This window comes from Gymnoscopelus microlampas (assembly GCF_963454915.1).
Source record: "Gymnoscopelus microlampas genome assembly, chromosome: 3".
Classification (NCBI taxonomy): domain Eukaryota; kingdom Metazoa; phylum Chordata; class Actinopteri; order Myctophiformes; family Myctophidae; genus Gymnoscopelus; species Gymnoscopelus microlampas.
In genome coordinates, this window is record NC_139940.1 from 24,965,213 (window position 1) to 24,988,710 (window position 23,498).

Here is a 23,498-nt window from a genome sequence, read left to right on the forward strand (position 1 = left end):
AGGTCACAGGGCCGGGGGGGTTGCTGTCACAGCAGGTGGTCTGTGACACAGTTTGGTTTAGAAAGGCTGGCTGGCTGAAACATGACAGAGAGGCATTTATCATTGTGCCTCCTGCTGGCTGTAAAGAGTACTGCCAAAGAAGTGGTAACTCAATAATATGAACTCAGTAAATAAATATATATATATTGACACGTCATATACTTTTGTCTTTAGTTCAAAAATATATAATAATTTATTATCATTGTTGTTATTATTATTACTAGACCGGTGCCCAACGCACCGGCCTACTTTGGGGTGTGAGGGGACTGTGTGTCTGTCCCCTTTGTGCCCATATATGGAGATCTCTGTATCATATATGGGAATGCCCATAGAGTTTAGAGATAATTAGAGATAGAGATAATTTTACTTGAAACCTACTTTGTAGAGTAACATCCTGATCAGCATACAGTAAATGCTGTTGCTTGTTTGAAAAAGTTCATTAAACTAAGTAGTTAACCTCACTGAAAACAAGGGGAGCTATCCAACGGCTAGGTGACTTGAAAAGAAAAAAGAAATAACTGGATTCAAGACTAAATGATTGGTTGCGATTATTTTGTGGGGTATATTGTGATATAAAATCCTACATGTTTGTGTATGTGGTATGGTATCTGAGTTTGAAAGAGATGTACATGTTGGCAAAGATATGGATTGGAAAAAGTAATTGATGAATTATTGGACATAGAGGTGTTCCCTTTTGTATTATCATTATTAAAAACGTTTCACTCCAGGCCACACCCACATGAATGTATGGCATTATGACGCCCTTAGGGACCCTGGACTATGAGTGATTAGGGCCAGTGACTGAGTGATATTCTGTCTCTAGGAGACGGAGCAGTCAACAATATCCTTATCTGGCTAAGCAGACATAGTAGAACTATATACAGGGGGAGGGTGTCTATTGTTCAGACAAGCTCATAATGCCAATGAATGTAGTTAAGTCAAAGTCAATTAATCGACTAAGCACAAACATGTCTTGAATTCGCATAGTAATTCTGTATATGACATGCATGTCATCTCCAATTCCAGACAAATACAATAGACAATATAGAATTTAACTAAAATATTGGAGATTTTGTTTGCTTACTCTAAAGCACAGGATTCAAATAATTGTTTTCCTTTGGTTACAGCTATCCTGGGCATGTATACCCTGATGAGCAACAAGCAGTACTACGATGCTCTGGGTTGCACCGGCGTGATCGCAAACACAGAGGGGATCAACAGTACGTAGCTAATATTCACACACTCTGCATAAACAAAACATCATTATTGTGATATGGGAACCTATTAAGTAAAACATGTCTTTAAGAGATAAACGTATGAAACACTTGACATGTTGTGGTTTTTCCAGGTGTAGTAAAACCAGATCCATTCAAGATCTTCCCAGAGGAGCCACCCAACACCACCAATGTGGAGGACACCCTCGATAAGATTCACAATAATGACAGCAAACTGACAGAAGTCAACCTTAACAACATCAAGGTCAGCTCACTGGGACGCAAGCAAGCACCATATCAGTATTATATACACTAGTGCTGCGGGTCCGTTGTCAGCTACAGTACCTGTAGTATCAGAGTATCCGGATCTCCATATGTGGGCATTACGGGACAGACACACACAAACATAGAGATAGATAACATTTGCCCTGTACTGTAGACCATCATTTGGATCATAGTGCCACATATAAACTTGGATGTAAAGTAAATCTCCTCTAAACCTTTTTGTCTTTGTAGTTTTACCCCACAATGCACACTTTGCTATGTGATATCAACAAGGTCTAATGCATTGATTAATGTCCCTTCATTCTGTAGGACATTCCCATCCCAACATTGAAAGAGATCTTTGAGGCGATGAAGGGGAACTCTCGTGTAGAGTCTCTAAGCATTGCTGCAACCCGTAGCAATGACCCTGTGGCCTTTGTGAGTATTATAGCAAAGTTTGACAAAGTATGGTCTATCTTTGAATAACAAGGGTTATGATTATGTTTCCTTTTGAGCAAGCTTGCTGCAAATCTCTTCAAGCTAGGAATTAATATGTTTGGAATACAGTACATGCAGATTATATACTGTATAAAAAACTTTAGTGCTGTGCATGTAGTGTACAGCATTATTACTTTTGGAAAGATAAGTAAGAATAAGTAAGTAAGAATGTGTGTGTGTGTGTGTGTGTGTGTGTGTGTGTGTGTGTGTGTGTGTGTGTGTGTGTGTGTGTGTGTGTGTGTGTGTGTGTGTGTGTGTGTGTGTGTGTGTGTGTGTGTGTGTGTGTGTGTGTGTGTGTGTGTGTTTGCCAGGCCTGTGCCGAGATGCTGCAGGAGAACACTTGCCTGCAGAGTCTTAACATTGAGTCCAACTTTATCACCAATGGGGGGATTATGGCCATCATTAAAGCCGTGGCCAAAAATGCTACACTGGTGGAGCTCAAGATCGATAACCAGGTCAGAAACCATACCGTACTAAACATGTGGTCCTGTTGTACTATTCAAAGCCGTAATTAACATTATAAGATATATGGATGCAGGTTGTACTTGTTGGGGTTTGCCATATCACATTTTGACTTTGTAGCCTAAACCTTATCTTAACAAAAAACAAAAGGTGCTTACAGATTTATTTGACAAACTTAATGGTTGCAGTTAATCAATGCAGTAAATCAAGTGATTGATTATGAAATGCCATAAGCCTTTTTAAAAAGAAAAATAACAGGTAACACTTTACTTAATGTTTGTGCATGAGGTAGTAAAAGCCAAGGCATCATGAATATATTGAGCTTTGACACATTGTAATGTGTAAATATGTAAAAAACATCTTTATAGCTTTATCAAGTGAAGTATTTGGATTTGGAAGGTCAAACATCCTCAAATCTAAAATCACTGATATGTTTTTACAAAGTGTGTTTATTTATTATTATTCAAATTATTTTGTAAGAGGTGTCACCCACCTCTTAGAACGGTATACAAATAGTAGAGATCTCATTTTAGAATGAAACTCATACTAAAGTGCTTGTATGCTCACTGATATCAGGATATTTGAGGATGTCTAGACCTCATGATTTTCTTCCTCTTACAGAGTCAAAAGCTGGGAGACTCAGTAGAGATGGAGATCGCATCCATGTTGGAGAACAATTCCAGCATTCTTAAGTTTGGCTACCACTTCACCCAACAGGGTCCTCGTGCCAGGGCTGCCATAGCCATCACCAGAAACAATGACATGAGTATGTATTAGGAGGAGCTACTCAACCCTAAGGGGCTATGTCCACCAAGGCGTTTTAATGTATATTTAGATTTTTAGATGGGAGCTCAGCGTATTTGCGCTGTGTTGGAAACGTCAGCAGCATGATGAGGTGGTGAGCGTCTATTCTGCGATTTTACATCTGCTATTTATAACGATTTACGCTGCCCGTCCAGTTTTGCAATACACGTTGTACACGTTGTCAGCACCCGTTGTACCTGTTGTCAGACTACTTAGTGCAGTAACCATTATCATAGTACTTGGAGGCCATGAAGGTCTATGAAGTCAGGTCTATGACGTCATACTGATGACATCAGGGATCTCCATACATATGCCCATAAATGGTCAGGGAGGGGTGATATGCCCATGACACTAATGTTGTTGTAAATTCTTCTTGAAAACATACCACAGCTAATGGATGATAACATTTTTTCTTTCTTTCTGTTCTCCCTCATCCAGTTCGCCAGCAGAGAATAAGATGAGAGGAATAAAGTGCAACCAGACCATTCTCTCCTGAGTCAATCAGTTCATCATGGAGCTTATGTCAGCAAAGGACTGCCATTGACGGCCTCATGCTAGCTTTTCAAAGGGGCGCAACAAACGTCATACTGACCCCTCATGTTTCCTCACAAGTCTGGGCTGTCATGCATGCTACAAACCATAATGTCCATGTCAAAGCATTTCGTTTCATTAACCACAGCCAGCTTTTGTAGACTGATGAATTCTTCATAAAGGCATGTATTAGGTCACAAGCAAAAAACATGTGAAGTGTCTTTTTTGTGCTTCTAGTGTGTACAATGGCAACATCCACCCCAACAAGCGAACTATTCATTCATGCAAGTTTTTCAATGTGGTGCTATACACAGGATGGTAAAAAAAAACTGTAAATACTTTAAATAAAATATATACTGTATATATATATTTGTTGTTTTAAATGGGTGGCAATTTTACGTTCGTCGTTTCCACATCTCACCTGAACAGGATTTTATAATCCAAATGCGGATATTTATTTACAAATGATGGTGCTACAAAGACATGTTGCACCAAAGGGGGTCGTGCTTATGTTCCCTCAGTTTAGTCACTAAACGATAAAGACTAAACTTTAGTGTAAAGCTTTGGGTTAGTGTTAGTTTTGAGGGAACGTAGGGCTGAGGGAACATAGGCACACTCCTGCACCAAAGTATTACATTGTATAGATTAGAGGAGAACCCTGATACTGTAGATCTGTGCTCTCTACACATCAGTAGATGTTTTTGTGAAAATGAAGTTCTTCCTAATTGATATATCCACCATTTGAGAAATGATGAACAGCAAAAAAAAGAAAGAAAACAAATGATATGTTATCGTTTGACAGTAGACATGTCCTTTTGATAGAGGATCCTGTCTCGTTCATAAATACTGAATGATGCAGGTTCAGGTAATTATTTGTTTACATAGAATTAATCAAATAAAGAAACTACACAACCCCCGTGAGTCTTCTCCTGATCCTCTAACTTCCTACAAGCATTTACCCTATTTTTACCACACTCTCCACCCACTCACTCACCCATCTATCCCATTCTGGCCATGGCAAATGTAACCTAGTCCTCAAAGCTTGAGTTACTCTGCTCCAAATATATTTACCAACTTTTATAGAGGTAGAAGGGGGCAGGGGGAGGGCACCCAATGTGCAGCAAAGGAGATTTATGAGCCTTCAGAAGCAGCTGCTAACCTCGGAGGAGTTCCAACAGGCATGGGTGTGTGACTGCACTCCCTTTCAAAAGACATTTAATACATTTCTTGGTTTCTCTAAAGTGTTCAAATCAAGTGCATGGTTTAATCTCACTATAGCAGCATAATGTCAACTTTGACAAGAGCACTGGTAATAAACAACAGATTTCCCAAAGGTCACATTTATCAAACATGTTGGCTGTGATGTTCACCATGTTGACATTTGGCACTGGAAGCCATGTTCTACTGATATAAGGTCAGTTTTACTGTAGCAAAATCCATTCCTGGGGTTCCTTTCTCCTTTGATCTTTGTTCCACAGTTATATGCAGGTATATTTTTGCAGTGTAATGCTGAGTGCAATGTAATGCGTTTTGTGATTGACATTTTGGATATCAGCGACCCCATGATAGTACCTTTAACTAGTTGCAGTGCAGTATAATGTACTACTATTATACTTGCGTAATGTACTCTGAGAGGGGATTCATTATGGTAAAGGTATTCAGACCTTAATCAACATACAGTAGAATACATCTTCAAAACGTGTTTATTGCATTTTTCTAAATTGCCTGTTCACAACCATTTGTCTCCACAAAACAAAATACACTTCAAGATATGGCACCGTCAAAAACATAATTTGGGTGTCATGCACTGTACCCCTAAATGGACCCCTTTTCCAGAAGACATTTTGACAGATAAAACCCTGCTGAAAGTAATAACGTTAAATTGTGGGTGTTTAATCGCTTCTATTCGCTATGAAGTTAACTGCTCAGGAGCTGCCTATGCTAGCATGCAGTAACGTAAAATTAAACACAATGTTATTACATAGAACCGTTTACCTGTCAAAATGTCCGCTGTGAAAATTATCTATAATAGTGAAGGGAGACCCTTTTTCTAATGTCTTCAATACTAACCCTTTAACTAAGTCTTTTCACTCTTAAGGTAGTTGCATGCTACCATTTTAGGTGATTATGATACTAGGCGCTCAAAGTCCGGTGATGCCGGTTAGTAAAAACAGATGTGTTGGGGTGAGCGGTGAGTCGCTTATCACCGCGGCTCAGTGACGTCATGTTGTAGTTTTCAAACCACCGCGGTGAGAGGGTGATCACCGAAAATGGTAGCATGCGCACCCCTTTACCCTCCATACCACCCCTGACCGGTGTTGGTCTAACCAATTGTGTCGAGGGCCATTGTTTTGATCCCACCCCTTGGGAAAAAAAAACGTCCTCTTGGAAGCACCAGACTCATATCCACGCAGTGATATAGTCTGTCTACGCCAGGCTAAGCCAGCATGTCTAGATACAGCATCGAATGGCCAGCAATCTGCAAGTATTTCGTTTTACTGGGTGGGTTCTTAAAGTAATGGCCCATTGAGTACCTGGACAGAAAGTGGCAGAGATTTAATAGCACACCAAATATAAGCAGGGCTCTGGGATGAACCAATTCAGTATTGGCATTCAGTGGTGTCAGTAATGTTTAATTATCCCTGTTTGCCTGCCCTGCTGTCTCCACACCTCAGTGTATTATTGTAGCATTGCTACTGTTCCTTTGTAGTTGTCAGTCACTGGGGAAGAGGAGCAAGAGGAGGTGGTTCCTCCTCATCTGAATCAAATTCCACTTTGTCATCTTTAATCCACTGGCCACTCTTGTCTTGTATCCACCCGTCACTAAGAGAAATACAATGCAGGATGGAGTTAAGAATCAACTCAAAGATATTATTCTGACATCTAGTGGGTTAAGTAGACAACTGCAGTATCATTCCTAATTAAGGGACAGTTAAAGTAGCATGCACGCGCACACAGTTTAGTTAGTCGAGTTGAACTGCCTCTTTAAACGACTCCATTACATAACTACCAATACCTTTTCAGTTTGAGGTAGTGCTCCAACTCCTGTCTCCTCTGAGCTGTTAGAGGTTCTGCGTCTTGTACCACTCCTGGCTGAGATCCGTTTTTATGTTTGGAGGGCTGTAACTGCTTATTGGCTGGTGAAGACAAAACATGTGACACTATATAATATAATCAGGGCTTGAGTGGTTTCAAATTAAGAATACAAAGGCTTTCCTTGCTAGATTGCTAGAATATTATGCAGCCTCAATAAATACCTGGTGGTAATTTGTCTGCCTCTGTGGTTGTATGCTGTTCATTTGGTATCGAGTTGGGACTGCTTCCTTTGAGGCCTGAGCTATTACTCGCTGATCCTCTTTCAGACATTGTGCTTGAAATGTATAAGGAATATAGGTTAAAAGCTGTTTAAAAGTTGATTTTTAACATTAAATCAGCAGTGAAAATCATTTAAAACTGCTCAAGCAGCTGAATATATCCGATTTTACCATGAGTTCCATCTCACTAACCTGGGCTTTCTGTGACAACTGTTATATGGTACAGTCTTCAATAAAGCATGATGGGTAAGCTTCTTTGTCTGTGTTAATAAAGGGGCTGAACTCGATGGTTCCTGAAAACACATTAAAGACCTTTAAGAACTTCATGAAGATCTTGTTGCAGCAACAATCAAAAAACACATACAACTTGATTAAATAGGTCTAAAAGTAATTGTGATAGAGTTTACCAACCTGTCTGCTATCTTCCTCTTGGACATATTGTTCATGTTTCCTTTTTGCAATTTCATTCTTCAGGTCTGTTTTCTTGCCATAAAACCACTTTAATCCTGAAAAGTATTAAAACCTGTATTAGGATTTGTTTGCAAGACATTAAAGTGTGATTATTTTCAAAACATACTATTAGGAAGCGTAGTGGTTTCCTTCTTAGTTATACTTCTTTAATGGACCCTTTGCAGACTTGTCATATTAGTTATTTAAGTTTAAAGTAGCAGGTAGAAAGCATTACTTTTACATGTATCCTTTTTAACCTGCTAGGCTGCTATGACATTGCACAAAGCCACAGCAAAGTGGAAGAAAGAACAATTGTAGTTTTTACTATAGGTTTGATGTACTAACTAAGACACACACAAAGTAACAGTTGGTGCATTTCTGTTGGCACTTTCTTGACCAGTGACCACTCACTCTTTCCTAATAGAAGGCGTGTTTTACAGTACCTTCTAGGTGCCTTTTCCCCTTTCTGTGTACTGTCAGCATATCAACTGTATCAAACACAGGCCGGTAGGAACACACAACACAAGTGTACCTGGAAAGTAAAGAAACATCGCTTATGTTGCAAATGCATAGCCAGTGGTGGAAAACATTTACCTAAGTAAAAGTATCAATACAACAATGTAGAAAGACTCTGTTACAAGTAAAAGTCCAGAATTAAAGTAAAACTACAAAATAATTGGTATCAAAATGAACTTGAAGTACAAAAAGTAGAAAGTACTTTGAAAATTGCAAATCTACAAGCTCACGATCTGCTATCTTCAAATGGCTGAAATGTATATAGGGCTGAAGTGGTTAATGTATGTTTTGTAATAATAATCAAAATCTATAAAGTAACTAGAAGCTAAGTTGTCAAATAATTGTAGTGGAGTAAAAGTATAATATCTGCCTCTTGAGATGTAGTGGAGTAGAAGTTAAAGAAAATTGGAAATACTCCAGTAAGGTTAAAGCTCAAAAGTGAGTAAATGTACTTAGTCACTTTACACCGCTGTGCATAGCTAATTCTACAAACAGAAATGAGATTGAGTGGTTTTAATATGGATTGAAGACTAATTTCGTGGTGGTGGTGTGGGTCTGCACCTTCCATTTTTCAACAGCGCAGCCTCGTCCTCTGGTATAAAGTGAGACAGGAGGTCAGCTACTCGTCGTTTCTAGGATGGATCAAAACACAACATGTGGTTGAGAGTTGAGTTCTTAGCTGAAAGCTAACAAAGGAGTCAGCTGAATAAAACCTGAAAGTGACCAATCAAATAAAAGGTGAAAAAAAATACCTTCAGTATATTTAGCTGACTCTGGTCATCACCTTCCCTTTTAAAGGACATCGCTTCTACTTGATAATAGTACTAGTACTGATATATAATAAACTACACGTGATGATAAAACTGCTCAACATCTGACAGCCACAGTGTTGTAAACAAACATCTTCCTCTTCTTCTCGTTTCATGGCGGATGGCACTTATGTTTATTTTTGCGCATTACCGCCACCTACTGATCTGTTTCGTGAAACGTTTGTCTCCATAAAAAATATTTGATTTTTCTCCCCCTGGGAATAAAATAAACTGCATTAATAAACAGAAACAACAAAACATTGCGTTTATTAGATATGTCTATAAAAAGCATATCCAATAGCTTATTTGGTATTTTAAGTAGTATTGTTTAAAAATGTTCAATTCAAGAAATGAGGGCGAGTGTGTTTTGGGGTTACCTTTTCAACCTATCTTCATTCATATACTGTATATTCGTCCTCACTAATGCTCAGTATAATATGGCACCCTTTTTGTCTGCCCCATCTGTGTCTCAGAGGAGGGCTGTGGAAAGCAGAAACCTGCCTACCAGTGACATCATCGATTGGGAATCCAAGCTATTAGAAACTGCAGGCTTTCTATTCCTGGAAAGTTAGCATGCTATAATTTAAGCCATTGTTCTCTAAATAAATATCAAACATTTGAAATCTTATTTGAAAAAAAAAAAAAAAAAATCCTGCCTAATGATGTCACTGGTAGGCAGGTTTCTGACGTGTCCACAGCCCTCCTCTGAGACACTGGCTACCAGGGTTCATCAACAACCCTCATGCACCATTTGGACTATTAAGTCTTGTGCATCCTGCACACCAGAGTTAAGCTCTGCTTGACAGATGTGCCTATGAGGAACAACTTGCACTCGTCTCTAATGTCAGACAGGGACAGGTTTTCATGGAGTTCTATGATACTGCAGGCCCCTGGTTGGTCGTGTTTTTTGGCCAGGACCAGCAGGGGTCTGATCCATCCAGCAGCTCATGCAGGTGTTTCTTAGCCAAGGGGAACTGCTCAGTGTCAGCAGATGAGACCTACAATAAACACCAGCACCAGAGCCTTGGACATGCATTTCTTCCAGTAGGGCCACAGGCTCTCTTGGCCTACAATCTCTAGGAACTCGATCTGCAGGGCCTCTCTGTTGATGGAGACAGCGTTGAATCCCTGTGTAGGGACCACAAACTGCTCCAACCCCCCCAGTGGAGAAACACTGCAGCATGCAAGTCATCCCTGCTCCATCCAGACCCAACACCAACACCTGCTTCCCTTTCTCCTTAGGCTTGGACTTGATTACTGTTACTGTCCGGGCCTCTGTGTAGTCAGCAGTGGGGTACTCAAGTACTGTACTTAAGTAAAATGTGTAGGTACTTTTACTTTACTGGAGTATTTTCAATTTTCTATACTTTTACTTCTACTCCACTACATCTCAGAGACAAATATTGTACTTTTACTCCACTACAATTATTTGAAAACTTTAGTTTATACTAGTTACTTTTTAGATTTTGATTATTATAAAACGCATATTAACCACTTCAGCTATTTTCAAATATACATTTGATACATTTGTATACATTTAAAAACTTGTGAAACGGGACATTCTGCATAAGGATGAGTACTTTCTACTTTTTTTAAGTACATTTTGATACCAATACTTTTGTACTTTTACTCAAGTAAATTAATTGAATTGAATTCCGGACTTTTACTTGTAACAGAGTATTTCTACATTGCAGATGTAGAAATACTTAAGTATTACTTAAGTAAAAAATTAGACTACTTTATTCACCACTGGTTGGTTGTGAACATACTGTCGCGGCTTCTACAGCAGGTTGTTTCGGGACAGGTTCGTCTTCAGGTTGAGAATGTTGCTCTGGCTTTGCTGTCTGTTTATCTTCTGAAGACACACTTTAAAACAACATGCATAATATGCATTTATTTAAGTCAAGAAAGACGATCATGCATGCTCGTGCTCGCGTCAGGCTGCTGGTTTCTATTTACTGTTCAGTGCTCAGATCCGGTCTAGAACCCGCCTACTATGTTTGGTAATTTGCAAACTCGCATACATACACTATTTCCGTATCCGCTCCAGACCGGATGTGCAACATGCAACGCTAATCGATCCAAGAGTCTACCCAGACGGTAAACTTAAACTGGTCTTCCTGCTTTTGAAAGCAGAGGAGAGGAAGGAATCATGGGATTAGTGACAACAACAGAACAAACAACACAGCAGTCAGACATGGCGACATTAAATGACTCTTGTGAAGACTGGACTTGATCGAAGACTGGACACATCTGCCAATTTGTCACCTAACGCAACGTTTCGAGTTTAAACTAGATGATAACATCGCTGAAGAACTTAAAAGTCCAGTTATTGATCATGGTTTGGACTGAGAGTTAGTAAATCGAGTACCTTCACAAGAGTTGAAAACGATGACGAGTCAACCAAGGTAACGCTAACCTACTTTATTTACCCAGCTACGCTGCTATGTGTAACTGTAACAAACGATGTAACGTTACGCTGGCAACGTGATCTTTGCGAACGTTTAACGCCACAGTTGCCAACAAAAAGTTAGCCGCTCCGACACGATGGCTGCCGGTGAAGGGACACATGGTCCAACCGGTGTAAACAACCTCCTCCGGGGTAGCCGGACCAGGTCCTACGGTAGTCTGGTCCAGTCGTCACTCAGTCCAGTACGGCAGACAAGAATCCAACACACAGTGCAACCTGGAGACACACTGCAAGGCCTGGCCCTGAAATATGGAGTGTCTGTAAGTAATATTCAGTGGTGGAATGTATAGTAGATTGACTCTGTTACAAGTAGAAGTCCTGTATTCAAAATGTACTTGTAAAAGAGTAAAAGTACTCATTGTGCAGAATGTCCCATTTCACAAGTTCAAAATGTATTTAAAAAATATTGGAAAATAGCTGATCTACAAGATATGAGCTTGTAGATCTGCTATTTTCAAATGGCCGAAATATATATATGGCTGAAGTGATTAGTGTGTTTTGTAATAATAATTTTAAAAATCTGCAAAGTAGCTAGAGTTTTCATATAATTGTAGAAGAGTAAAAGTACAATATTTTCCTCAGATGTAGCGTAGTAGAAGTAGAAGTGAAATTATTGATAATTGGAAATACTCCACTAAAGTAAAAAAAATATCTCAAAATTGTACTTATGCATTGTACTTGGTTTGTACTTAGTTACTTTACACCATTGGTAATATTCCCCATGAATGAGATTACCAGCAGGATGTGATACGTTTCAAATTTTACATAATTATCTCAACTATTTGTCAACCAAATTTGACCGGGTGCCTGTATAGCTGTATTATTGACACGTTATTCACCTCTTTCAGATGGAGGAAATCAAAAGGTCAAACAGACTGTACACCAATGACTCAATATTCCTGAAGAAGACCCTGTCTGTACCTCTGCTATCAGACACTGATGCTTATAGTGGTCAGATGGCCAGAGATGACTCGGATGAGAGCCCAAACGTCCCTGTTCAAAATGGAAAATCTGCAAGCCCTTCTAAAAGGATGCAGGCCGACGTGGCATCAGATTCCGAACTCTCCCCTATGGATTTCCTGAAAAGAATGGATCACTTGATAAGGTGTCCAAGCAGGCAGCTGTCAAAGGATGTGAGGAGGGAGAGAAAAGGTATAACTTTATAGGGTCCACATCATGACCTACACTTATTGTGTTTTCATAGACATATTATGTACGTTCATACGCCATACCTACAGCTTGACGGGATTCTTACATATAAGAATCTTAGAAATGGACACACATGCAACTGGAGGTTCACAGTAGGAATGTACACTTTTTAAAACACTTTGGGCTTTAGGAACTGCTTGTGATCCGTGGAAAAAGATTTCCCCCTGAGTTAAGTCCCTACCATGGCCAGCTTCAACCACATTACATTATTTTATGACACACTGCCGTTGTGGTCCCAACCTCTTCTGCCATAATCTCCACCTAAACCGCACCGAATCTTATGACACCTTTGGGTACTGACGCACATTCAGAGAGAATTGTCTTGTTATATTGTGTTTTCTTCACCCAATTGAAATGGATGTTTTTTTGTGCTTGCTTTTCACAGGTTTGCTGCCCTGGAAGCAGTTTGTGCCAGCAGGTCGCCAGACAGGCATCGGCTTACAAGGTCACAGAGTGCCAATGCCATTTCCTCTCATAGAATGCACCAACAGGCTGCACTGGGTGCAGTGCCCCTTACCATTACAAAACGTACCAAGAATCTCAGAGAAAGGGAGGATGACATCTTTGAGTTGTGAGATTTTTCTACTCTTATTTCAAGTCTGATGATGAAATACTACCAAGTCAAATGAAAGGAACTGGCTTCCAAGCGAATCTGACCATTACAGATTAACCACCAAACACTATTAAAACCCTAACAAATCAGTTGTTACAATGTGGACTTCAGACTTGAAAAATGCTCTTTTGCAATATGATGATATGACGATGCAATATGATGGGCCATCATACTTTGATGACAAAGTAGGTAAATTTGTTAACTTCTCAAACAAATATTGTGTTCCAAATGAATGATTCATTATTTATTTATTTTGATATGGAAGTTTTGAAAATCTTGTCTACAGTTCTGTGTTGGGGTTAGGGTTATTTCCACCCACGGCCAATATGAGCATATAACTGGAAATCATATGACTGCTCATGTGGTCAGCTGAGCAGGGGCATATGTGTAATGCTACCTCATAGTGTGAGTATGGATTCCTACACATTTTGTTCACTAGAATCCTTAGCCATGGACAGTCTATTTTATGTTACCATTTACTTTTTAGTTATGCTTGTTAAATGTATTTCTCTGTAAGAAATTAGACCACTGAACTGCCAACAAGTAGAACCTTGTCTGTTACTGCTGATTAATTATTGTATTACTGATTTAGTCAAAGCCATAGAGACTTGAGAGAGTGTTATTTTTTACACAATTTTGTTTTTACTCAACAATTTTCATTTAGTTTAGTGAGTGGAATGACTCCAAATAAAAATATATCTCCAAGTCTATTTCTAGATGCAACTGGAAATATTTTTTCATTTTCAGACTTTCATACTTACTTATACATTGGCTATTACAAAAGTTAATTCATGGCTGATTGATGTCACACGGAAACCAATATCCACATGATCACCCTCTGTAGCAGAGGATGATCATGTGGACATTCAGTTTTATACTAATAAAACAAGTGTCTGTCAACTGTGTTAACTAAAAAAATTACAGATTATTGTTTTTGTTTGAGAATCCGTTATTTTAGTGTATGTTAATCAATTAATGTAGACTCACTGCTAGCTTGGTCTTCCTCCCCACATTTTGGCGTGAGGAAGAAAGTACATCAGAAGCATTTACACAATGAATCGAGTAATTAACTTCAGCTGTTGTGTACTGCAGAGCCAGTGCATCCCTTCCCTTGAGTGCTGAAATGTAATCTTGTTCTTTATTGTAAAAAAACATTCTAGTTTTTGTCAGAAGTAAAACATTTATCTTAATTTCTGCCAAGAACTATAATGAAATCCTCAGTAAACATCAATGAAACACTTGACATCCAAAAAAGTAAAATAAATGTAAAGAGAAAAAAGTATACTTTTGAAGATGCTGTTTAACATTTTTGAGAACATGTTTACAAAGTGAAAAACTTTATTATTATTATTATTACTCTTTTTGGCACCTCAGTAGCTGTGCACAAATTTGTGCGGCTGGAACATCACTTTGACCACCAGATGGCAGTGCTGTATTACATTGCATTGTCCCTCTGTTTTCTCAGTGGTTTTTATTGAGTTGCACTGACTCACTGTAATATATTAATATATTAATATATTACATAAGTAGTAGTAAATGTTATTCTGCAATGACTCCTCCCCATAATACATTACATCAGTCAGTAGTTGTAAATGTTACATTACAAGGTCTCAAATATAAAAGATTGGATTGAAATTCCATCATTTATAAACCTGGTGATACAGCATAAAACAACCGACTTTTAAGTCTGATCATCACTTTTGCAGGATATGGCCCTCAATTCTTATGACTATTCAAGACTTTTCCCTTAGAAATGTTGATATTATGGAAAGTTCAACCAAAATATTTTTTACCCACTTTCCCTTTGTCCATTCAGTACAAGTGTACAGCATTGTACCACTGAGGTTAAATCGTTTCACACATCTTGCCAGTTCTCAATGGCTGTAAACGGTTTTCTTGCCCCATTACTAACCAGTAAGCCAGTAAGTAACTCTCCTTGTTGATCTCCCAGTGTCTATCAACATTGCTTGACTCATAATTTCTCACAATGTCCCTTCCTCCACCATTTTATTGAGTCCGGTGCAGATCTTTGTGAGGTTGGAGCGGAATGGTCCCTCTGGCTCATACAGTTTGGTCAGCAGCTCTGGGTCAGAGTAATGGTTGAAGACATGATTGATGCGGCCGTGAGACTTGGGAGTGAGGTGGCTGTTGACTAGCTTCAGCAGCAGGTCTCTGCAGCTGCTCAAAATCTCAGACATGACTGCCTTATCAAAGGTAAAGTCCACCTGCATCGTTTGTGAAGGGGGAGAAATTATTTCACAGCATAATTAATTACTGTAATCACATATTTTGACAAGTGTTCTAGCTATTTAGTAATGACACTATACAATGAATTGTGATCACATTCTATTTCAGTAAATAATGGTTGTCAGACCTTGTTGTGCAACTTTAAACATAGTGTCCTTTAAAGTGTCTTGGTGATAAAAGACCAGAGTTCCATGCTTACCTCATAAAAGCTGATGACTGTCATGGCCCCTTGCCGTAGCTTCTTCTTAAAGTCCTGGGCCAGTGCCAGCTCCTCTGTGCTGAAGCGGTTGTGTCTGAACAGCACGCCGATCTTCACTGCTATTTTGATGAGGTCTTTGGTCACTTTCTGGGCCTCACTTTTATTGCCTGAGTGCTCCTTAGAGACACGGTAGAGTTCGTCCAGAATCTCACTGGTGGTGTCATCGATGAACATCTGGACAGATGACTTGGTAGCCATGCTGCTGAGGATCTTCTTCTGGGCCTTCATGGCCATGTCCTTGGAGCTGAAGCCCTCCATGTTTACCTAGATAATTGAGTAGATGAGAGTTAAAGAGATGGTGATCATGGCAACAGGTCACTATTGTTGACGAACAACTCATGAACTGCCTCAAGCCAATTACCAAGACTACATTCTTGTTTATAGCTACAGTTTGGCAGAGGTAGTGACGGTAATGAAGAACTACACACACACACACACACACACACACACACACACACACACACACACACACACACACACACACACACACACACACACACACACACACACACACAGCAGCCTCACCTCTGAACCACAATACTTTTATTGCCCAGATCAGTGGTTCTCAAAGTGGGGTCCAGGGATCCTTGAGGGGTGCCCAGCAAAATTTGTTAATACAGCATCACAATTATTTTAACCACTTTATCCGTATTTTATATGTTGGCTATAAATAAAATAGCAGATACACAAGCTCACGTTTGCAGAGCTGCGAGCTTGTACATGTGCTATTTTTTAACGTTGTTTTTTAATATTGAAAGAATTAGAACATTTTGAATTATTTTAAAAACAATTCAAATCTTCCCTGGCCACCGGCAGGCTAGCACAAAACATTTTCAGATGTGGGGCCGCGGCCAGATACACATCCATTTGGGGGTCCTAGACATGAAAATGTTTGAGAACCACTGGCCCAGATGACTGGCCGCTCCACTGGAGAATTTGGCGGTTAAGTGCTTTGTTCAAGGACAAATCATCGGTAGTTAATGGATTTAACAACACATGTCCATCTCTCCCATCCAGCTTTCCCAGCTGGTGTGGGGTTTGAACTGGAACCCTTCCAGTCATAATAGTGCTTCTCAAGGTTTCAGGTTATCTCTCCCTCATTTACCACCCCCCATCCCACATATATTAGTGAATAGTATTTATGCACAGCAATTCAATTGTCAAAACGATTTCCTCACCAAATCTATGAAAGCTTTTATTCCTCAAATGTTTTTTTCCCCAACCTTTAATAATTTCACATTAGAAGCTCTACTGTGCTGTGTAATGTCAGGTTTAATGTTTGTTTTTCTATCAAACATAAATATATCATGACTGCTCCTGAGGTGTAGATTTTTTCCTATTATGCATTCTCTTCACTCTTCTGAAAAGTGAGTATTCGTTCTGACTTTTAATAGCTCCCACTAATGTGTATCAGACAAACATGCATAATACCAAAGGGAAATAGTCATCATTGTTGTCCCTTTGGGTTTTTCTCCACACCTAGCATCCATGTCAGTAGAGAGGAGTCAACCCCCCGGCCCCTGGGAGATTGGTGTTGTATGTACACAGACAATTGTTGCACACAGTTAGACAGAACCACATCGTATCCACTTTGCATAGCAGGCTGTATTACCAAAATGGATTTGCATACTTTTGGAGTAGATTGTTCAGATTAGCAAATTACCAGACTAGAAAAACACAACCTCAAATATACAGTAGGAATCTTCCATACAGTTCATCTAAATCCTCTGTTAACCCTGGGTAAAAGGCAAGCTCTCTTGAGGAAGGGGGAGATGGGGGCTAAAGCAATTTAAAATGTTGAAAACACAACACACCTTTCCATCTAGTGAGCATCAAATAACTTATTTTACATGTCATTTAGGTTTTTGTCTCCACACGTAAAGTCACTGGTCACACTACTATAAACACTACTATAAACCACACAATTTGACCAAAGACAGAAGGACGTGGAGGAATTTAGCTGCCCTATGCACCAGCTGGTGTCAGTGTGATATGTAAGTAGCAGAATTTGTAAAAAGTTACAAGCGGAGTGCTGAATCCCACTTGTTGCCTGTGTGGACAGGCATTTAAGAGAGGGGCAGGGATGCTGCATAGCTGAGGCAAGTCCATACCCGATGTTTCCAGATTGCATCAACACCAGGGCTAACAGAGAAAGTCAAGTATCCTGATCCCAATGTCTACCTTGTTTACTGGTCTGGAATCTATCTTGGGGTAAAATAACACCTAGTCTGTCATTGTGGCCCATGTGTCCTGATTAGATTCCAGACCAGTAAACAAGGTAGCGATTGGGACCTACAGTATGTTTTAGCCAACAGGAAGTGACGCATTGCCAAACAGAATGTCTCTCTCGACTGTATGCTGGCACTTTCCCCTCTCATTGCCTTTATGCATTTTGGGGACTGCTGTTCAAATGACTATGTTCTCACTATTTGACTTCAATGATGCTCAGTCAGCACTGTTGCCAAACGACCTCATTGCTCACTAATGCATTTTTTTATACAGTCACACTAATGATCATACCATGCTAATAGGCTATGCTAGCTGCGTTTCTTTCCATCCCCCTGTGTGTGTGGCCCACCCTGGGTGCAACATGCATAATAAGCAAATGCTCATTTTATAGGACATCCCACTAGGTTCCTTATTACATGCACAGCCATTGATTCTGAACAAGTGTCACATTTCTAATGGTTTGCTTCGATACAAAGCTTCTGGTTCCCTGCAGGGAATTAAAGAACATTCATTAGATTAATTTCCCATAACGGTGATAATGGAAATGGAGCAGCGTGATAGCTATTTCAGATTGGGTTCCAATCTCATTTATTCGCTAAGAAGACTGTTGGGATTTGAGGTACGTGTGTACTGCATAGCTGCCTGCCAATAGTGTACACAGTGAGATATGAATTCACAGCTGGAGACAGTATGGTGTTTGGCTTGGCACTGAACCAAGAATTGTGGCTGTTTGTTTTACACAAACCTATGGAGGTTGAATATATCTGTGTCACCAATGCACAGTTCCACAAAACCACTTCTCTGTAATGGGTACAGGGCAGTTTGTCAAACCAAGGATGCTTTTAATGTTGAGCATCAATTTCCAGGTCCAGATTGAGTGAAGAGTGTATTCAGCCACTATGGAGGGAGTACATTATATTTCCTTGTGACTACTTGACTACTATAATCCAACACTGTCTCTATCAGAGAATAACTAACTGAAACATAGTGATGATCCCTTGTCGCCTTTCTCTTTCAAAGTTACAAAGTATGTTCATCTGATGAAATAGGGGTGGTGATTGGTGGGACAGGAGAAGTAAATATTTAGCATTCCACAGATGACTTCACAGTGTAGCCTGAGGTTGTGTGTGTTTATCTGTGTCCATGTGTACTTGTGAATGCAGATGTGTATTTTAGTGTCAATGTGTTTCAGATTGTGTTTGCCTAGCTTGTGTGCATTTGCATATGTACAGTATGTGTGTGCATTTTATCGTGTTCATTCTTGCGAGGGTGTGAAGGTAAATCCCCCTAAACTCACAGGGCTTAGCAGGGGGTTGAAGCGAGTTCTTTTGACTTGGCCAGTCGGAGTGTGCCTTGTACTGCTGTCATTGCAGAGCAGTGGGACTTTGCTGAGACAAGCTTCACAGACAGATGTCCCCAGCTTTGTGTCACATTGTCACCACCAGGCCACGGGCGGGGTTGTGGGTGTCAGGGGTGGGCGAGAGAGGTGATTATTCAGAACACGAAACTATTAAAGTGGGTAGCACTGAGCTGGTAGTGCACATGTTCAAAAACACAACAGAATAGTATGTAAAAGTGTGGAACATTCTCATTTCCATCCCTGGTGTTCTAAGCCCATGCATGAATGGCTAGCCAGTGTACCGTTTCTCTGTGACGCCTAGGGGTACATAACTAGAATAGGATAAAAACAAGTGTCTCTGTGTCCTTTCAACGATGTCAATGATATATGGATGCATGGTGGGTATCGTTTTGAAGTTTCACTTAAGATGAGGCTCTATAGCAGGCAACGCTAGGGTTTATTTATTTATAAGCAGGTCGTTACTGTCAATATTCAAACATGCTTGAACTTCTGCAAGTTTGGATAATGTCAGCAGGTTTCATATTTAATTTGCTCATCTGCTGCCTCCAATTTGTCCTCCATACATTCTTTTTTAACTGAAAGTCAGTCATGTATTTTGAAATATGGACAAAGGTCTTCCAAAGTTGCACAACATTTCTGAGCAACTGTTCTCAAGTCTGCTGCCCATCTGTTAGGCTCAAAAGGGAAGCGAAACAGGCAGCAGTTGGCTTTCTGGCTGATGAGCATAGGCCTACAGCCTTGTAACTATCAATACTGTCTACCACCATGTACAGTACCACTACCCTTCACACAGTAAAATCCTTAGTGTTAACTCTGAAGGGTGTACAAATGGAACCTTTCAAGTAGTAAGTACTAAATAAAAGTGTGGCAAAAGAGGAGGGAAAGCGCAATGATAAAGTTTGGATTGAGCAACTTCCAGCAGTTGAAGCATTTGAACTCCAGAAAGTTCCAGAACTTGCTGCATTGCATCGTACTTGTTCCAGCATGACGGTGAGTGTGCAGACTGTGCACTCACGTCTCCTAAGCTGAACTCAAGAAGGGGAAGTGTAGAAAAGTTGAGACTTATTTGTTCCAGTCATCCTCCCATTCATTTTATATCCTACAGATACTCTACAAAATAACCCATACTTTCAACAGAGCTAAAATATCTGTGCACATGTAGTGTTGGATAGCTGTCATACAGAAATACCAGGAACAGTAACTCACCTGTGTATATGTGCGTTTGGAGTCCCCCTCCCTCCTCTTCTGTGTCAGATTTTTCTCTCCCTCTGCACGTGCCTCAGGTTGACAGTACAGGCCAGTCGGTTAATGAGATCCTTTCATTTTTTACCATGAGGAACACCAAAAAAGAAAAACAACCCTCCTATGGCGCTTCTATCAGTGTTTGCCACCCTGACTCAAGATAATGCTCAGTTGTACTTCCTTGAGGAACTAAATTGCTATGACACACCCCTCAGTGAGCCTCTCTCTCTCTCTCTCTCTCTCTCTCTCTCTCTCTCTCTCTCTCTCTCTCTCTCTCTCTCTCTCTCTCTCTCTCTGTTGTTTTCTTCTGAAATTCAAATACTGACTTCAAACTACAGTATCTCTCCTTCCCCAGACTTTGACACTCCCTCTCTTACTCTGTTCCTCTCTCTCTCTGTTTCTGTCTCCATATGCTGACGTTGTGCCTCTGCATGTTCTGACAAGTGAACAGCCCAGAAAGAATTTAACAATAATCCTGTGATGCAGCCATTTGAAAGGGGAGCGGCTTAACCCTTTTTTGTGTTCACCTTTGTTGGAATGTGGCTCATGTCAGCGCTGAGCACCATGTCTCTCCCTGTGTCTCTATTTCCATCTATGAATACACATAAGGGTCTTGGTGGTGTTCTGAGCTCTTTCTCATCCTCATGCACATATTGATATGCACATGAGCATGCACACACACATCACACTTCATCATTTATAATGAAAGTGCTTTAAATGCTGGACTTGAGATGGTCTTTGGCATGGGAGCATGAAAGTGCTTTAAATGCTGGACTTGAGATGGTCTTTGACATGGGAGCTACAGTATATTACTGTATACCCATGTATGACATCAGTGGTTGCTATAGAAGTTATCACTCTTCTAATTCCTTATCTTATTTGACATTGTGGAATATAAATAGACAGATGAGGGTAATATTGAACAATTTCCAGAGTAACCGATATTGAACCTGGCTTTGCTAAGGCTTAGTTGATCACTCTTCCTAAATTCAACAAATGACTATCAGTCATGAAAGCACTGATTAATTTGTCCCTGATTCTATAACACTCTGTTTATCAGTACTTTTGTGAATGGCAACCAGCTGGGCCAAAGGGCAGCTAGCTGAGAGTCAACTCATTCAAAGGAGCTAGCCAATCAGGCCATAGGATAGAGCCAGTAATTGCTGTCAGATGTTGGAGTGATACTGTAGGTCAAGCCAAGACACGGCTGGACCACGTACGTAGGAGGGCCTGGACAGGATACTAGCTCAACAGCGGACCTGCCTCTACGTCTTGCCTTTTGCTGTCACTCTCTCCTTCTGCAAGAAATTAACAAGGGTAGGGATGGTAAACTGTGCAACTGCGAAATGGGGCCTGTCACCATGGCAACAGACAGGAAGTAGTGCTTAAGCGGTTTCCTGATGACTTCCTCTTTATCATGTAATGACATCTCACAAGGAAATATCTACAGGGAGAGTTCAAGTGTGTGTTTGTGAGTGTGCCTGTTTGTGTGTGTGGAGAAGGTGCACTCTCGTTGAAATTAGCTCTTACCTGCATTCCACCTGCACAGTAGTGAGTGCACAGCTTACGCACTCACCTATTTTGGTTATGAGATAATAAGCGGAACACCAATTATGTCACTTATCTTTCATTAAAAGATCACAAGGGTTTTCTAACCTCAAACCTAACAATGACAGTCAAACATAATGGCCCTGTTTTATTGCCATGCTGAGCAACATCAGGTCAGTGAATTGTGGCTGAAGATTTGGGTCCTGAATTGGAAAAAGGATTGGGTGAGCTTCAGCTGCTCTCTGAGCTTGTGCTGTCCTTCTACCTGGCTATTATGAGATAGATATGCAGAAGTGAAAAATCTTGATAAAAGTAATGCGGGTTCAGAGGAGGCCAGAGATTTAATCTCAACGGACTGCTGTTGACTGATACTCACTTCTCCTTTGCATGAACATTATGTAAAACCCATATCAGCACCAAATCAACGCCAAAGTTTCTGTGCGCGCTGCCACTAGTAACACATTTTTGTTCACATAATATATGTTCTATACTTTTTGAAAAATCTGTTTTTATAATAAAGAAATTTGAAGTCGCAATTTGAATGTTGCAAAAAATCGTTGGACTGGCTGCAGCTTCCAAACCCTGCTTCACACAGCAGAAGGTCTAGAGCGCTGGAGATCCCTGACTGCCCAAGCATCCACCATGACACCCTATGGCCCCCTAGGCCATGGGGTGGGCAGGTGGGTGGATGACTGAGTGCAAATTTTATATAATTTGTCTATATTACAATCGGCTAATGGAAGGGCCGGCAGGCGGGCTCGCAGACTCAGACATATATAGAGACCAGCCGGTGGCTCGTCAATATGGCAAACAAGGAACCATCACAAATGAGACCTTGGTCTTAATGGGTTTTCCCATGTTTAAAAAAAGGTAACGAAACAAAAGGAAGCTTATGGGGTTCGGATTGTCCAAATTTGGGTATGATGTCATTGCTTATAGTTTCTTTCAGAACCAAGCCTTCTACGTATATGGAAGTGAATGCGGACGAATCATACTGAAATCTAGCTCAAATATGGAATAATGCGTTACAGGTTACAGATATGTCATAGACAACTGGCATCATAGACTCGCCTCATGAAGGCCAAGATCCACATGAAACCACACAGTTATTGGACCCAGTCTTGGAAATACAACAAACATGCATTATACAAACATTATAAGATAAATAAATATCTTAGAGTTGTTTGTACATTCAAATACTGAAGCAATGTGTTGTTTGATATAAGCAGTTAGCTCTTCTGTAAAATGTGTCTTTTTGCTTAAGAATTTGGATCTGTGAATATAAACTTTGATTTGGTAAGCAAATGAATCAAATAGAACTGGGAGCAGAGATTCATTCCTGTCATATTCAGTGAATTCAAACAATAATCTTTCTGAAGTAAAGAGAGACTGTCATGATCAGCAATAAATCATGATAATT

General features: G+C 40.1%; 4 protein-coding genes across 4 annotated transcripts in view; 2 read left to right on the forward strand and 2 right to left on the reverse strand.

Annotated features, from left to right (window-relative positions):
• tmod4 (tropomodulin 4 (muscle)) overlaps nt 1-4,726 on the forward strand; it is a 29,505-nt gene extending 24,779 nt beyond the window's left edge. Inside the window, exons 5-10 of the mRNA XM_084050426.1 lie at nt 1,167-1,259; nt 1,388-1,518; nt 1,848-1,955; nt 2,327-2,470; nt 3,099-3,243; nt 3,720-4,726. Coding sequence (XP_083906552.1) covers nt 1,167-1,259; nt 1,388-1,518; nt 1,848-1,955; nt 2,327-2,470; nt 3,099-3,243; nt 3,720-3,742 — 644 coding nt within the window. The 3' untranslated portion in view covers nt 3,743-4,726. The remainder of the gene's footprint in view (nt 1-1,166; nt 1,260-1,387; nt 1,519-1,847; nt 1,956-2,326; nt 2,471-3,098; nt 3,244-3,719) is intronic.
• Nucleotides 4,727-4,843: 117 nt separating this feature from the next.
• scnm1 (sodium channel modifier 1) lies at nt 4,844-9,088 on the reverse strand. The gene is made up of 8 exons (XM_084050438.1): nt 8,845-9,088; nt 8,654-8,724; nt 8,020-8,108; nt 7,538-7,632; nt 7,319-7,419; nt 7,070-7,182; nt 6,829-6,949; nt 4,844-6,635 (listed from the first exon to the last, which is right to left on the reverse strand). Exons 1-8 carry the CDS (start codon nt 8,893-8,895, stop codon nt 6,530-6,532), a joined length of 747 nt encoding a protein of 248 aa, XP_083906564.1. The 5' UTR covers nt 8,896-9,088; the 3' UTR covers nt 4,844-6,529.
• A 1,797-nt stretch (nt 9,089-10,885) lies between these two features.
• Nucleotides 10,886-14,372, forward strand: lysmd1 (LysM, putative peptidoglycan-binding, domain containing 1). The gene is made up of 4 exons (XM_084052082.1): nt 10,886-11,309; nt 11,418-11,631; nt 12,220-12,523; nt 12,966-14,372. Exons 1-4 carry the CDS (start codon nt 11,293-11,295, stop codon nt 13,181-13,183), a joined length of 753 nt encoding a protein of 250 aa, XP_083908208.1. The 5' UTR covers nt 10,886-11,292; the 3' UTR covers nt 13,184-14,372.
• A 141-nt stretch (nt 14,373-14,513) lies between these two features.
• tnfaip8l2b (tumor necrosis factor, alpha-induced protein 8-like 2b) lies at nt 14,514-20,906 on the reverse strand. Its single transcript, XM_084052083.1, has 3 exons — nt 20,495-20,906; nt 15,640-15,963; nt 14,514-15,418 (listed from the first exon to the last, which is right to left on the reverse strand). Exons 2-3 carry the CDS (start codon nt 15,955-15,957, stop codon nt 15,176-15,178), a joined length of 561 nt encoding a protein of 186 aa, XP_083908209.1. The 5' UTR covers nt 15,958-15,963; nt 20,495-20,906; the 3' UTR covers nt 14,514-15,175.
• Between the last annotated feature and the right edge of the window lie 2,592 nt (nt 20,907-23,498).